This window comes from Neovison vison, chromosome 3 (genome assembly GCF_020171115.1).
Source record: "Neovison vison isolate M4711 chromosome 3, ASM_NN_V1, whole genome shotgun sequence".
In the NCBI taxonomy this organism is placed as follows: Eukaryota; Metazoa; Chordata; class Mammalia; order Carnivora; family Mustelidae; genus Neogale; species Neogale vison.
In genome coordinates, this window is record NC_058093.1 from 123601958 (window position 1) to 123618030 (window position 16073).

General features: G+C 54.5%; 1 protein-coding gene across 1 annotated transcript in view; it reads left to right on the forward strand.

The window, feature by feature from the left end:
* PARD6G (par-6 family cell polarity regulator gamma) overlaps positions 1 to 16073 on the forward strand; it is a 78366-nt gene that overhangs the window by 22149 nt on the left and 40144 nt on the right. Inside the window, exon 2 of the mRNA XM_044242760.1 lies at positions 662 to 884. Within this exon, the coding sequence (XP_044098695.1) occupies positions 662 to 884 (223 nt within the window). The remainder of the gene's footprint in view (positions 1 to 661; positions 885 to 16073) is intronic.

Here is a 16073-nt window from a genome sequence, read left to right on the forward strand (position 1 = left end):
CGGTCCTCTCCCCCGCGAGCTGCGTGGGCACCTGAGTCAAGGCCAGGGACAGTCAGGCGTTCCCCAGGGCACACGGCGAATGCCAGCGTTTCTGGGGACAGACCTGCTCTGTCCTGGCCAGTGCCAGGCCCCCGCCTCCCGAGATTTCTGAAGCCTCCTTTTTACCACCTTCCTCCCTCCCTTCACCTTGGCTTCGGGCCTAACCCTTTTGAGGCACAGTCATTTGGTCCTTTAGAAATGCAAACCCTATCAAGTCAGTTCTTAGCCTAAAGTCCTTGCAGGACTACCCGCTGCCCTCGGGTGAATGCAGAGCTTCCAGGGGGCTCTTGCTTCCCTCCTGCCCCTGAGGGTCTGACCCTGCCTCAGGGCTGTCCAGAACCTACCCTGGGCCTGCAGGGCAGCCGTGGGTGGAGGCCCTCAGGAGGCTCCTGCCATTTCACCCACCGTCCTGGTGATTAGTTTTGACGTTGCTCTTCGTGTCAAGACTGAGCCCCAGCGCCCATCCTGCCCACAGCGCTGGTGGAGCTGCTCCCCACACTCTTGTCTTTGCACAAGCTCCGTGAGGACAGGGATACTGTCCCACGCTTGTCTTCCAGGGAACAAGCCTTATTTCGGGCGCCCTTCCCCACCCCTCATTTACTCCCTGTCTCTCGCACTGTAGTTTGGGGCTGAGTTCCGGAGGTTCTCCTTGGACCGCCACAAGCCGGGGAAGTTTGAAGACTTCTATACGCTGGTCGTGCGTACGCATCACATCTCCAACACGGACGTGACCATCGGCTACGCGGACGTGCACGGGGACCTGCTGCCCATCAACAACGACGACAACTTCTGCAAGGCCGTGTCCAGCGCAAACCCGCTGCTCCGGGTCTTCATCCAGAAACGAGGTACGGGGCGGGGTGCTGCCTACGGCACCTGCACCTGCACTGGTGCAGCACCCACTGTCGTCTGTCAGGACAGAACCACATGCTTCTCGTGTCCAGCCCCGGGGCAGATGAAAGAAAGTGATGTTTGTTGGTCAATGTTAATTTGTTACGCAATTCAAAGATTTTTTTTTTTTAAGATTTTATTTATTTATTTGACAAAGATCACAAGTAGGCAGAGAGGCAGGCAGAGAGAGAGGAAGGGAAGCAGGCTCCCCGCAGAGCAGAGAGCCCTATTAGGGACTCGATCCCAGGACCCTGGGACCATGACCCGAGCCGAAGGCAGCGGCTTAACCCACTGAGCCACCCAGGTGCCCCTTGTTAGACAATTTAAAATGCATTTTCCGTCTTCACTAGTGTTGACTTCTGACGTCCAAATACTGAGGAAGGAATAATATTGACGCTGTCCTATTTAACTGGAAGCAAGGAGTTCACTAACAAACAGGCTTTAGCCTATAGTGCGAAGTGAAGCGTGGCTGCCGGTGTGTTCTCCACCGTCTTCTCAGAGTTGGAAAATGATGCGAGCTTTAAATTATAACTTTGGTTAACTTTTCGCGCTCAGGGCCTAGCTTTGCTGTAACAGTATCATTTTATGGGAAAATAAGCTGCTCGTATGGGTTTCTGGTTGGGAGGGAGGAGCCCCCCTGCTGAGTCCAAGCTTGTCCTTGTGCCCCTCCCAGCTGCATTTTAGATGTTTGTTTTCATCTCAAACCCGGGAGAAACTTCCCATTTCACAGTGAAATACTGAGGAGAACCCCTGCAGGTGAGGCTCGACATTTGGAAAACGGTGCTTCCTGGGCGACTTGGTCATGACTGGACCTTCTGTGCCCCCAGCGAGCCCCTCGGGGACCCCGCTGGCCGCCTGCACAGGGCAGAACACCTCGGGGACCCTTGCAGGGGGACAATAGCAGCTCGCAGTAGGGACGGGGGCTGGGCACACTTGTAGCCATCACAGTGTTGGGGGCAGGAGGAGGCCGGGACCCTGGGCCGTGTGTGAGGCCAGGAGCCCGGCTCTGAAGGCAGGCAGGGTCCCCGCGGCGCGTTCGGCCATCTGGACGTAGGTGCCGTCAGGTGGCCACACATCCAGGTGCCCGAGCATGCTGGCCAGCAGCCCGTGCTCCGTGAGGACTCGCTGGGGCCGACTGGTTTGTAGGCTGGAAGGGAGCACACAGAGGGGGAACCACAGGAGATCTGCCGACCTCCCCTTCCTACGGGCCCTCTGGCATGAGATCACACAGCTTTGCCTCTGCCGTCTTGCTGAGCTGAGTGTCCCGCTGATGGTTCCCAGAAGCCCTCACAGGTGTCACTTCCTCACGATGACGTCAGCTCCGTCCCAGCCCCCAGCGTGCTGGGCCCCCAGCTCAGCCGCAGCCTCCGGGGTCCTCCTGCTCTCATCCCCTTCCCTGGGACCACACCTGCCCCCCCCCCCCGCCCCCGGCCTGGCAGCCTGTGCCGCCCACGTTGCCCCGGGGCTCCCTCACGCCACCCTCTCCCAGCGGCCCGAGCTGCTCTGCCTCATTCCCTCACGTCCCCCGGCTTCCCTGTGTGGCGTGTGGTGTGGGTCAGCTGTTCTCTGAACGCCCACACCCCACACCCCACGGCTCCGCCCTGGCCGCCCCAGGTCAGGGAGGGTGTGTGAGCTGCAGATCTGCACGCGGGCCCCCTCAGCCACCACACAGGCTGCCCTCCAGCACGCGCGCGGGCCTGGGGACCGAGGCCCCGCCGAGAGCACCCTTCTGGGCTGAGGGCAGGTGGCGCCCGGCGCCCCGCGCTGCTGATTCACTGAGGCTGAGATGATGCGGGAAGCCCCGGGGCTTGTGTGTTTGCAGCTGGGCACGCGTCAGCTTCCCAAGGGAAGCTCCGATTTCTTTGAGGCCCTCCATCCTGTCTTAATTGTTTACTGTTCCTTCTCCACTGTCCTCGGACAAATAGCCCAAAGTTTAACCCGCTGGCTTTGGGTTTCTGAGCCCCTGGGTTTGCAGTGTGAGCACGTTCCCTGCAAGCCTGCCTTCCTCTGTAGGGTGACAGCAAGGAGCATGGGGGACCTCAGTTCAGACCCTTGTCACCGGCTCTGTGACCAACTGGTCCTTAATGTTGTTTCTGGTCTGTAAAATGGGACAGCAGTGTCCACCTCACATAGCTGTCAGACTTGAGTAGGAACGTGCCCCTAACATTCACTCAGCCCAGCCTCGTGGTCCCGTCCGTGGGGACACTAGGGTTCCATTCTCACCATCCTCAGTGGACGGTCACTGTGAGCACTGTGTCCTAGTGGGAGAGGCAGGGAGCTTGGGTTTTTGTGGACGGCAGGAAGCAGGAGCCATCTTCATGCCCTGCGTGTTCAGGATGGACTTGATGACCAGGGGAGTGTCCATCCGTGGGCAGGGCCTTGCTGAGGCTACCCTGCGAGGTGACATCCAAGTCCCCTGTCCTTTCCCTGCAGCAAGGGTTCCAAGATGTCCGTCACATATGCTGTTCTCATGGCTGGGCTGTGGCCACACATTCTGTCCCTCACATCCTGACCTTATGAACCTGGATGCGTCCTGTAAGAAAAAGCTCATTACTGTCCCGCCTGAAAAGTCCCCAGTCTTCCAACAGGTGTTGAAGTGAACCCACAGTTCGGTTTGGGAAAACTGCTTTGCCACTTACTAATCTCTTCCCCCAAACCTACACAGATGTCACAGTAAAACTCCAGACCCATGTCCCTTCACCAAAGCCCCAGGGTGTGGGACTTAGCTTCCCACACCAGAACTTGTGGGGGGCTGCTCACGGCAGCCGGGAGTGGACAGCCGGTATGTGCCATGGGACGGGACAGAGGGGCCGAAGGGTCACGGACACAGCACACAGGCACCTTGGAGAGAACGGGAGGCGAGAGCAGCCGGGCGTCCAGGCTGCTGTCCTGGGGCTCTCTCCACCCTCCTCCGGTGAGGTCGCTCCAGTCTGTTTGTCGCCCACATTCAGTACTCAGGGCACCCGTGGGGCCGTTCGCAGACGTGCAGAGCAGGGAACAGTCAGCGGCCGATGCGGCTGATGTCGGAAGGGCTCCGCTCCGCTCCACCTTCCTGCATCTGCTCTCAGGCGGGAAAACGTCCTTCCCATGGTCCACGCAGGTCCTCTTTGTCCCTTTCTTCTGCGTTTTCTCTTCTTTAATTGTGGCAAAATCCATATGACATAAAATTTGCCATCGACCCGTTCAGGGACTTTAATACATTCCCAGTGATGGACAACCATCGCCGCCCTCTGTCTCCGAGATGATTTTCATCTCGTAGGACTGAGTCAGTCTGTCTTCTAACGAACTCCCCAAGCCGCCCTCCCTCAACCCCCCAGCACCCGCCACCCTACTTTGTGTCTGTACGGTTGTGACCCTCCAAGAACCTCGTAGAAGTGGAATCCCACAGCATTTGTCTCTGTAACTGGCTCCTGTCGCTGAACACAGTGTCCTCAAGATTCATCCACATTGTGTCATGTTGCACAATTTCCTTCCTTTGTGAGGTTGGATACCGTTCTTCCGTGTGGACAGAGCACATTTCGTTCGTCAGTCATCCATCAGCAAACGTGGGGGTTTCCTCAGTGTTTTGGCTTTGTGAATAATGCAGCTATGAATGTGAAACAACATCTCTTTGAGACCCTCCTTTCGATCCTTCTGGGAACACACCCTGTACTACATATGCTGCTGCTTCATGTGGTAGCTCTAGTCCTGATGTTTTGAGGAACTGTCCTACGGTTCTCCACAGGGGCTGCCCCAACTTGCATTCCCACCAGCAGTGCATAGGGGTCCAGTTTATCCACATCCTCTCCAATACCTCTTGTTTTTAGGATTTTCTTTTTGTCTTTTTTCTCCCCCTCCCCACAATGCGGGGCTTGAACTCACAACCCCCAGATCAAGACCTGAACTGAGATCAAGAGTGAGCCACCTAACTGACTGAGCCACCCAGGTGCCCCTCCAATTTCTCAAGAGCGGCCATCACAATGGGTATGAGGTGGGATCTCGTACTTTTGACTCCTAAGTCCCCATTATTTAGGGATGTTGAGTATATTTTCAGTGCCTAATGGCCACTTGTCCATCTTCTTTGGAGAGATGTCTGTTCAGGTCCTTTGCCCATTTTTGCACCAGATTCTCTTTGGTTGGCGAGCTTCAGGCGTTGTTCATATTCTGGATGATCATCCCTTATCAGATGTATAACTGGAAAGTATTTTCTCTCATTCTGTGGGCTGCCTCTTTCCCCTGTGGTATTGTCTTTTGATGTACAACATTTGTAATTTAGTACAAAGTCAAATTTGTCAATTTTTTCTTTCAGTAACTGTGCCTTTGCTGTCAAATCCAAGAAATCACTGCCAAATCCAACGTCCTAAGGCATTTGTCCTAAATATTCTTCCAAGGGTTTTATAGTTTTAGGTCTTACATTTAGGTTTTTAGCTTTTTTTTTTTTTTAAGATTTTATTTATTTATTTGACAGAGAGAGATCACAAGTAAGCAGAGAGGCAGGCAGAGAGAGAGGAAGGGAAGCAGGCTCCCTGCTGAGCAGAGAGCCTGATGCGGGGCTTGATCCCAGGACCCTGAGATCACGACCTGAGCCGAAGGCAGCGGCTTAACCCACTGATCCACCCAGGCGCCGGTTTTTAGCTTTTATAACTGGCCACGTGTTAGCCTTCCCTGAGACCTTCCTCCATGCACAGTTTCCCAGGACTGTCTCCTGTCCTTCCCTTGCGCCCGTCTGACTCGCAGGAGCAGCTCTTGTAGGAGAGGCTCAGTGGGCACCGACAGCCACTGCTTTGTCTGTCTGGCCACGTCTTGGTTTCTCTCTCACTTTGCTGCATGGTTTTGCTGGATAGAGGGTTCTCTGCTGACCGGTTTTTCCTCTTACAGCTTTGACCGTATTGGTACACCTTCGCTGAAACCAAAGTTTCTGATGAAAGGTCTGCAGATAATCTTACTGGGTGTCCTCTCTTAGATGTGAGGACTCTCTTATCTCTCGCTGCTTTCACGGCTCTCTCTTTGTCTTGAAAGTCTGGGTGTAAAGTATCTCCAAGTGGGTCTCACCGACTTCATCTGACTTGGAATTTGCTGACCATCTGGAATTTTATATACATGTCTTTCTGACAGTTAGAAAGGCTTTCTGCAGCCGTTATTTCTTCAGATACTCTCTCTGCCCTTTTCTCCTCCTTAGACTCCCACAGTGTGTACACTGGTCCTCTTGATGGTGTCCCATGGGTCCCTTGGGCTCTGTTTGGTTTTTTTATTCATGGACTTTCTATTCCACAGTGTTAATCATTTCCACTGTCCCCAAAGATGTCCTGTCTTCGAGTTCACTGATACTTCTTCTGTCTGCTCAAATCTGTTTTGCATCCCTCTAGTGAGCTTTTCATCTCAGTTACTATACAGCTCCAGAACTTTTTTTTTATGTTCATTCAGCCAGCATAATAATAATAAAATATTTTATAATAATAAAAACATCATTAGTTTTTGATGTAGTTTTGTTGATTTCTTATAACACCCAGACTTCTTTGGGTTTCTTTTCTGATTTTTCTACTTCTTTATTTATATTTCCATTTTGTTCATACTTTTTCTTTCATGATTTTACCTACATCTTCCTTTAGTTCTTTGAACATCTTGAAGACGGTTGCTCTAAAGCCTGTCTAGTAGATCTGACTCAGGTCTTTTTCAGGGACCGATTCTGTTGACTTCTCCTTTTCCTTTCCGTGGGCCAGACTCTCCTGTTGCCTTGTGTGTCCTGTGATTTTTTGGCTGACTGACCACTGGACGTTCAAGTCTCATGATGTGGTGACTCTGGAAATCAGATTCTCCCCTTTCCCCAGGGTTTGCTGTTTTGCTGTCGAAGTTCTCTGGATTGTCGGCGGTCTGTCTCTGTGCCGAGAACCAGCCTGAGGTGTAAGCTGCTGTCTCCTCGGGTCTTGTCTGAGCCTTTCCGTGGGCACGCACAGTCCCTTCCTGATTCCCACCTGTGCAGCTGTTTCTGAATGTCCTAATGTGTGGCTCCCAAAAGGGGGCCAAGGGGGCCCTTGCCCTTTCAATGCCCTTGGCGTCGCTAGAGCTGGAGCTGGAGGGGTGACAGCGATGGCCGCCAGGCTCGGTGTCGGCACCTGTGTGATGGGAAGCCACCGTCCGTGTCAGAGCGTAGACCCTGCTACTGGGAGGACAGGTCCTTGCCCACCTGGCGTCTGCAGGCTGTTCCAGAAATACGTGCACAGCTGCCTGCGGCGTGGCTGGGCGGCTGCGACCGTGCTGAGAGCTCGGAGAGACCCTCACTGATGACCTCCCCTGGACAGTTGCAGGCCTTCGGCAGACCCCACCGTCCCCAAAGAGTCCCATCAGACAGTCTGCCCGTGCAGCCGTTGCCTTGGTGGGGAGAGATTCCTGGTGCTCCCTGCTCTGCCCTCTTCCCAGCATCCTCCTGCACTTCTCTTATGATGTCCCTGTTGAAAATGACCCCAGCATAGTGCAGGAGTGCTGTTGAGTCTTCCTCAGCGCAGGAGGGACAGCGTGTTCTCTGTGTAGGAAGTGCTCTTGGCTGTGAGCTCAACATTGTGAGTTGGTGACATACAATGAATTTGTGTCTTGAAACAGACACACACATAGCACAAGGGTTTGTGTTGCTCAGTGGATAAAGACATGATCAAGAGGCTCACAGGAACCTACCCCTGTATTTTCCCAGGAGTCATGGTTCCATGTTCCAGAGACTTTATAGACCATAACTACCGTGAATAATGAGAATCAACTCTATACGAGAAGTCCGGAATGGGACGATCCACAGAGACAGACACAGATTCGTGGTGCTGGCGGAAGGGGTATTGGGAAGGTTAGGGTTTCTTTACTGGACCCTGGAAATATTCTGGAATTCAGCAGTGATGTTGACTGCCGGGCTTGTAAATATACTCAGGACCATTGAATTTTACTCTTTAAGTGGGTAGATATATGGTACGTAAATTAAGCTTCAATAAATATATCTCAGTATCTCTGTTTGAAAAGTGTGAGATTTAAACCAGACTCTCCTGGGTCTGAGCTTGGACCCTGGGTGATGTCTTTAGCCTTTATTTCCGAAATTGAGCCATTTTCAATATGTGTGAATACTTGCACTTTGTGATTAATTTCTGTGGCATCAAAACTCAAGACAGTGCTCAGGACTCTCCAGTTGGCTCCTGAGGGGCATGTGTTTTGGGTCCATTGGTAAACTTAATAGGAACGTGACCAACCCTGGGCAAGGTCAGCCAGACCTGCCACAGCTGCCCGTAGAAATCTTGTTCGTTGTAGCCGATGTCTGAATGTGACTTGCAGTGATTGTCATTTTGAAGGAGTGGTACAGGCTGTTATTTAACACATTAAATAAGTAAGAAAGCACATATAGTGTTATATCACATATTTGCTGTCGGATTTTTATCATCTTCAAAATAACTTATTTCCTTTGTAAATACATGTGTTTTACTTACTGCTTTTAAGAACGTGATTCTGAGGAGCAGTTTCCCAGCACCGTCAGATTCCTGAGGGCCCATGGAGCGCTCAGGGTTAAGAACCCAGTTGTGCATAGTCTGCCCTTGGGAGCTCAAATGACAGGCCAGGAATGACTCAGACTTTGCCCCCCTGGGACTGAGTTGGGGACATCTTCCTTAGGGTGTGAGATAGCGTTTCTGCCCTGCCTGCGAACCCTGCCTGCGGCCTTCATGTGCACAGGCTTCTCTCTCCCAGCATTTACCAGACGTCTGCAGTCCCCTGTGTGGGGCTGGACTCCTGCTAGAAACTGGGGCTTCTCCCCATGGGTATATAACAGATGTCCTTACGACTTTCACTTGAACGCTTTGCCCATTAAATCGGTTATAGAATCAAGAGGGCACAGTAGGAGAATCTGAGCTCAGGTTTGGGTAGCACACTCAGTGTTGAGGAACCACTTTCTCTGTCCTGTGTGCTCCTCTGGCCCTCCCTGAGGGCTCAGGAACATTTTGGAAAGCCGGCCCAAACCAGAGAATGCGGACAAGACCCGCAGAGATCCTCAGAGTATCTCTATTTTTAGCAGAACAAACAGGAAGTGCAAACACTAACTTTTTACCACTTTCCATCACATAACCCCCCACCCCAGCATTCCTAGCACTCTCGTTATTTGAGAGATGGGCCTTTTGCCTCCCAGGCCCCAGCCCAGATCTAGAGCTGGAAGCCTTGTTGAATTTGGGGGCTCCTTTGTCCCGCAGGTGACCAGCTTCTGCAGACGCCACGGGAGGCTTGTGCAGACTCAATCGTGCCACAAGATTTTCAGCACGATTGGAGTGTTCTAAAGTATCTACTTTCAAAGTACACGTAAACACTGCACATTTCCATGTGTCTGGTAACTGCTTCTGGCCTTCTGGCCTTCTTCTCGGTGCCTGGAACGAGGAAGACACGCACGTCTCATCTATCAGAAGTTGCACGCATGGGGGTGGCGGGAGGTACTTGCTCACGATTTCACTTAAGTGAGTTGCCGGAGAAAGTACCTACGGGATGTTCTTCAGAGTAAGATGTATTTAATCATTGCGAGTTCGGTTATACGCACTGGCAGAATCTTAAAGTGTTGGGCATAGGGGTCCTGCTTGGGATTGCTTCTCTCCACTTCTTCGTGAGGTAGTAGGAGGCACGTGCGGCTTCTCAGCTGCGCTCACGGCTCAGCAGGAGGCACTCAGTGTCTCCCGCTTTTTCAAATGCTGTTAGTTCTCTTTCCGCAGACACTGCCCAGGGTTTGAGGCTGTACGTGGTGAGGGCAAGTGTGGTTTTGCTGAGTTAACCTTATCATGTCCTTGTGTTCGTAGGAAGGGATTGACACCCTTCCACTGTGGAAGCTTTCTTGTGAGACACATTTGCTTCTTTAATCGCCACTGATTTCTCCAAGTTTGCATATTTGGAGAATTTCCTTTTTTTTTTTTTTCTTTTCTTTTCTTTTTTTTTTTTTTTAACTGAAGGAAAGGGCACACACTCTCCCACTGCTTCACCGTGGGAACATGCTGAAAACAAAATGCCTGGAGCCCGCATTCACCCCTGGAGTGGGAGGGGATGGGGGAGAGAATGTGCTGATGTAGCTCATTAAAAAGAAAACAAAGCCAGAGCCACCCACCATCCAGAAGAATCCAGGGCTGGTCCTGGCAAGGCTAACCGTCCGTGCAGGGAGTCAGAGAGCATGCGGTCGTCGGCGTCCCCAGACGCGGCCGGTGGGGAGCACCTGGGCCCTGGGCCCGCCTCTCCCCGAGCTGAGCCTTGGGAGAGAGGCGAACTCCCCGTCCCAGAGAACCTTGTACGAGAATGGTGAGAGGAAACTGGATTCCACTCTCTTCTTGTTTGCTGTCTGGTCCCGTTTACTTTTACACAGTCAAGCCCATGGTATGCTTACGATTTGGACTCATGCGCTTAAAACTCTAATGTATCATAAGCGTACCCTCTCATTAAACTCTCTGTAAGCCTTTTTGTTTTTAAAAAGACTTTTCTGCTTATAACACACTTGTAAAAGATATGTCAGACAAGGTGGAAACAAACACCACCGGCACCCCCAAGGAACCTGCAGTGTGTTCCGGTGATCCCCTTCCAGACTGCTACATCTCGCTAAACCAGCGGGTTTGTCTCATAAATCAGCTCGTAATACACAAATGCTTTTAATGTAATTTCAATTTTTAAATACTATTTTAAGGTAGTGTTGTATTTTTTACTTTTTGTGGGTGTGTGTAGATACACACTAGCCTTTTAACAGGAGATATCAGCTATATAAATATAACAAAACGTAACCAGTCCCTTGTTTTATATTTAAATTGTTCCAACTTTCTATTCTTAGAAACTGTGTTGTGCATTTTTCCTTTGTGCTGAATTCTCTCTGTGGGGTAAATTAGGGGAAATGTCTCGCCAGGCTAAAGGCGTGCACACTCTGAACAAAGGTACCTCGCGCCCGCGGTCTTCTTGTTAGCAGGGCGTTCGGTGGACATTTGAATGGAATCTTTTCATACACATCTTTTAAAACTGTCCTTTTGTGGCGTGGAAACTCATGAGCTTTGACTCTACCCTCTTGAAGGCTACAGTGAAGGCCAGAGAGGGTCTGTGGGCTGCTTTCCCATTAGGACAGCACCCAGGTGGGGACCCTGCAAGTCTGGGGCCTCAGCTGGGCCCTCGTGGGGCAGGCACCCTCCTCCGCACACCTGGCCTTGCTGGGTGGCAGCGGCAGAGCCCTGGGCCCGGCGCTGAAAGTGGAGAGCGTGGTAGGTGCTCGGGCCCCACCGTGCCTGCTAGAGCCTCCGTGCCCAAGTGGGGTCTGGCCGGGGGAGACTGTCTCCCTGGTTCTGATCTGTCAGGTCCCAGGGCTGGTCAGAGGATGACCGACATGTTTCTATCTCAGCCAGTTCTCAAAGAGGGCGAGCTCACAGACGGCCCACGTGCGGCGGGAACGGCCAACCGTGGAGGCACAGCATGGGGCTTTCTTTGCAGGGTTAGGCTGACAGGCCTGAGCCGAGTGACTGGCTGTCAGGCCACCTGTGTTAGCAGGATTTCGCTTTGAAATAGATATTTTTAAACAAAAAGCAGCAAACTCCTCAGTTAATAGAGCAGGACTGTTTCTGTTTCCAGGGTGGCGCAAGGCTCTGTGCCGTCATCTAGGATTAGAAGAAAGGGGTTCTTCGGCACTTTGGATGGCCTCCCGCTAAGCTGCACACCCTGACCCTGACCCTGACCCAGCCCTGTCTGGGTGCCTTTTTGGAAGTTCTCAGAGCTAGGAACTCAGGCACTTCCCATGGGAGGTGCCCCCGACCACAAAGGCCCGCACTCCGGTCACCCCAACCTGGATTCAACAGATCTCAGGCTTCCCTCTAGCCCCGTGGCTAGCAAACTGGAGACTCTTCCCAGTGGCCGAGGGCAGGTGTCTCCTGGAGCCTGTGGGCCGTGTAACACAGCCCGAGAAACAGGCCTGGCCCTGTGGCAGCCTGCAGGTTGTGTTCGGTGATGGAGAGCCGTGGGAAGGGTCAGCAGGGCCTCTGCGGGGCCGAACCCAGGTTTTGCTGTCGGGGGTGGTTCACGGGAAATCTGCCTAGCTGCCTTCTCCGAAGCTCGGGGATAACCACACGCACCTGCTTGTCCTGGACCGCACACTCTGGGAGATAGAGGTGTTCTGGGAAGTGTCTCCCACATTAGGACCTAGGTTCACTTGGAACCTGCTTGTCTGGAATGGATAGAATCGAAACCTGATGGACTGTGTTAGGAAACGTTGCCAAAGGCTGACCGAATGAACTGCCAACTCCCTCGAGGCTTTGTGAGCAAGGGGTTAAGTCTGAGCTCTCTCGTCCGTGTTCAGGGGTTGGCTACTTAGGGATAACCTGGCCTCTAGTCCCTCCTGAAAGTGAGGTCCTTGCTACTCCCCTTTGACCGCGACAACGGTACCGGGGGAAGTCAGCCAGCCCCAAGTTTTCAGCATGAATTATAGAGCCTTCCACTGAAGACTCGCTTCCCGAACGTCACTCACAGCATCCCAGAATGATCAGCCCTTTCCAGCTAGCCGGTGTATGGACAGGCTCACCTCACTTATGGGCTTCTGCAACCCCACGTCCTGTCCAGGGACACAGGGACCACTCAGGGGAGTGTGCTGCGCAAGCCGGAACAGAAGATCCAGGGGCTACACGAGGCGGTGGTGCCAGGCCAGGCATCAGCGGGCAGACCGAAAAGTCTTTGTGCAGCCCCGGGAGAAGCACGAGGCTGCGGCTCGGTCCAGAAGTGCCAGGCTCAGTGAGCAATGGAAGAGAGGGTGGGAGGGCCCCGGGGGCTGACGTGCCCCCAGAGAGCCTGGTGATCCTTTCCTCACCTGCAAACACACTAAGGAGCTGGGGAGCCCCTGGCAGAGGGCGCCGTCGGCCACGAGGCCCTGCCCAGGACGGGCGGGCAAGCGTGGAGGACACACAGGGAGAGCACCCAAAGTGACGGGCAAATTCTGTGACCAGCGGCACGTCCCACGGGGACTCGGTGCCCGGATTACCGTGAGCTGAGACGTGTTTTGGCGTGTTTACGAAGCGGCTGCCCCAAGCGTCTTGCATAAGCGAGCGGATGCTGGTGTCGTGTTAACTTGTCTTCTCTTCAGCACTTTGCATTTTGCACTGGAAGCATCTTTGCTGGAAAAAGGCACCAGGGTACTGAACACAGTGAAACTCTTCTTCGTAGCCGAAGGCCAGCCCAGTGGGTCTGCCCCCAGGTTGTGGTCTGATGCTCACAGCCCTGTACCAGTCATTTTGAACCCAATCAAATGCCATCCATTGCAACAAAACCTTCTTGGGAAGGAGTGAAGTTGCTGAAGGAAGTCGCTGTTGGCCCAGGAGGGCCCCCAAGGAAGGGACCACACCGGGGCGTGGTCCACCCAGAGGTGCGCACAGACGCTCTGGGGTCCCGCAGCCCCCACTTGGGGTCACGGTGTCCTTTTCCAGGGTTTTCTCATCGCAGGGGGCAGGTGTGGGAGGCCGGGAGCCGGTGGAAATCCAGGTGGGCTTGTCGAAGCCACACTCCCACTGAGATGTGGCCTCGGCAGGGTTCGCAAGGGAGAAGAGGGAGTAGTCTCCCATCGGCCATTAAACAGGGAAGGTTGCGCTTTTAAAAATGGTTTCCAAGCCCGGAATGAAGCAACAAGGCTGCTCCCGCCGACTAGGCCCTTGGACTCCCAGCTTGGAGCGGGCTGCCTGCTTCATTCCTTTCTTACTTTTCTTTCTTGGTTACTCTTTCTGAACGTTGGCCTGTTTCCCTGCTTCCCGCACCGGCAAGTGGCCTCAGCCCTTCTGTGTCCGCAGCCCCGCTGGACGGGCCGTCAAGCAACGACTTACCTGCCCTGGCTGCGAGTCCAGAGATAAAAATTTCCACTGTGAACTTTTCTCTCCCAGAAGCGTAAGCAAGACTTGGATTTCCTCCTGCACAGTGGTCTGTCTTCCTGTTTTTGCCCGGTATCTCTATTTTCCAGCTCGTCCTGTGGGAAGGTGACTCAGCATGGAGGCACCCCCGGCACCCCAGTCTCACTCCGGGCCCCGAGCCGTTGCGCGGCACCTGACCCTTGCGGACAGAGCTGGGGCGAGGCCGGTGGTTGGACTGGGGAGCGCCGGAGCAGAAGAGCCGCTCGGGCTGCCCAGCCCGTCCCCTGCCAGGCCGCGCCTCGTTAGACCAGGAAGGGGCTGATACCACAGCACATGCTGACCGATGACAAAGGCTAATCTTTTATTCTGGAAAAACATACATAAAATAAAATTGACCATTTTAACCACGTGTAAGTGGGCAGTGCAGTGGAGTCCAGGGTGTTCCCATTGCTGTGGTCACCGCCCGCCCCCCGAGCTCCCCAGCCCCCGCTGAATCTACACCCGTCAGAGCCTCATGTGTTGGCCGAGTTCAGCTCACGCTCTACCAGGGTACGTTCCTGTAACATGTCCACGGATGTGAGCAAGGTGTCTGTCTGATGTCTGTCTGTCATCTGGTCAGAAATTTCAGGTCACAGGCCGAGAAAGGATACTTTTACCGAAGCAGCTTGTCATGTGCTGCTGGGCCACCACATCCTGCAGAGGCCCGGGGCCTTCCCAGGCCAGTGTCTGGGGCCCACCCTCCTCACACCTGGGTCTCAGGCACGGACATGCCAGGACCGGAGGCCGGCAGGGACAGCCGTGTTTCTTGGACTCTCAATGGCATGTTGTGAGTCTCAAGTCCCCCCAGGAGGAAGCACCTCCCGAACTCCCCGGACATACGGGGCATCGCTGGTCACTCAGAAGGGTCGGTCATCCTATCCCCATCGGCTACCTGCTCGCGACCCCAACAGCACTGGGCTTTCTCTGCCTCCTCCAACAACACGCTGCCCGTGTGCTTCCCTCCGGACATGTCTCCTTCCACCTCCCAGACGCGGCGGCAGGGACCTCGGGGCGGCCAGCTCCCTCCCTGCAGCTAACAAGCCCAGAGGCTGTGCTGACAGACATCAGTGCAGGAAACGGTGCGGTTTGGGACCAGAGACCGTCCTTGCCTCCATCCAGCCTCCTGCCGTCCAGCCAGCCTCCTGCCCTGGCATTGCTGACCGCCGTGTGTCCGAGCAGCGTGGGTCTGCTCTCCCCTTGGTCCTGACCCACTCCGGGCTCTAGGTAGGTCCTCCTCTCTGTGGGCCTCGGCCCACCCCTGTGTGACCTCAGTGGAGAGGTCAGCTTCTTCGGCCACCAGGAAAGCATGTGTTGATGGCCCTTGCCGGCAGGAGCACCTGGCCTGGGACAAGGCGCGTCATGGTGTCTGTGCTTAGAGGGCCCTCTCCCCTGGGACCCGAGCCCCTCCTAGGACCCCCCGTCTTCCCCCAGCGATTGCACAGAGGGTCTCGGTCCCAGAAAATGCACTTTCAGGTTCTGAGTCAGCAGCAAAAGTGGACAGCTTTGACCACCTTTAGGGCTCGGGCTTTGGGTGCTGGTTTCTCAGCATGAGGAGGGGACCCCCGCCTGGAGCAAGGGGTCCCGTGTAAACTGTGCCTCCGGCCAACGACTCTTCCGGTGACTTAGCGACATTGGGCTTCGACATTGCCGTGGGCCCCGGGGTGGGTGGTCCAGCCCCTGACCTCCGGGGGAGGACACACAGCCCCATTATGCTGCGGGTCCTACAGAGCCGATTCCGCAGGGAGAGTTCTTGGGGGGACGGGGCTCCTGCGAATGCCCAGGTGCTTCTGGAGTTCGACTAAGCCCTCTCTACCGTCTGTTGCTACAGACCCGACAGGATGTTCCCGTGCTGCCGGGCCTGCGTGGGGCCTGCTACGTACTCCCAGGACCGCAGACAGGGCCTGCAGAAATGCCACATGGTTCACGGGAGTCGGGGGTCTCTGATCGGCGGCACAGTATGCACACCCGGGCCCTGGTTCCCGCATGCGGACGGCGTTTTTGGTGGGTGGGCTGCAGGGGACAGCGAGCATCCCAGGTTTGTGCCGCTGTCACAGAAGCATCGGGCTGTCCTGGTCCACAGACCCTACAGCACCCTGTCCCCCTGCCCGCTGCCCCCCAAGCCCAGGGAGTCAAGGATGGACGGTCCCTTTCACAGAGGACAAACCTGAGCCCCAGGGAGCCACCAGGATCAGGGTCCAGCCTGTGCCCAGGTCTGCCGCCAACGTCTTTGTGCTGGCGCATCTGCCCACAGCCCGAGTTATGGGTGAAGCCGAGGGACGGCCT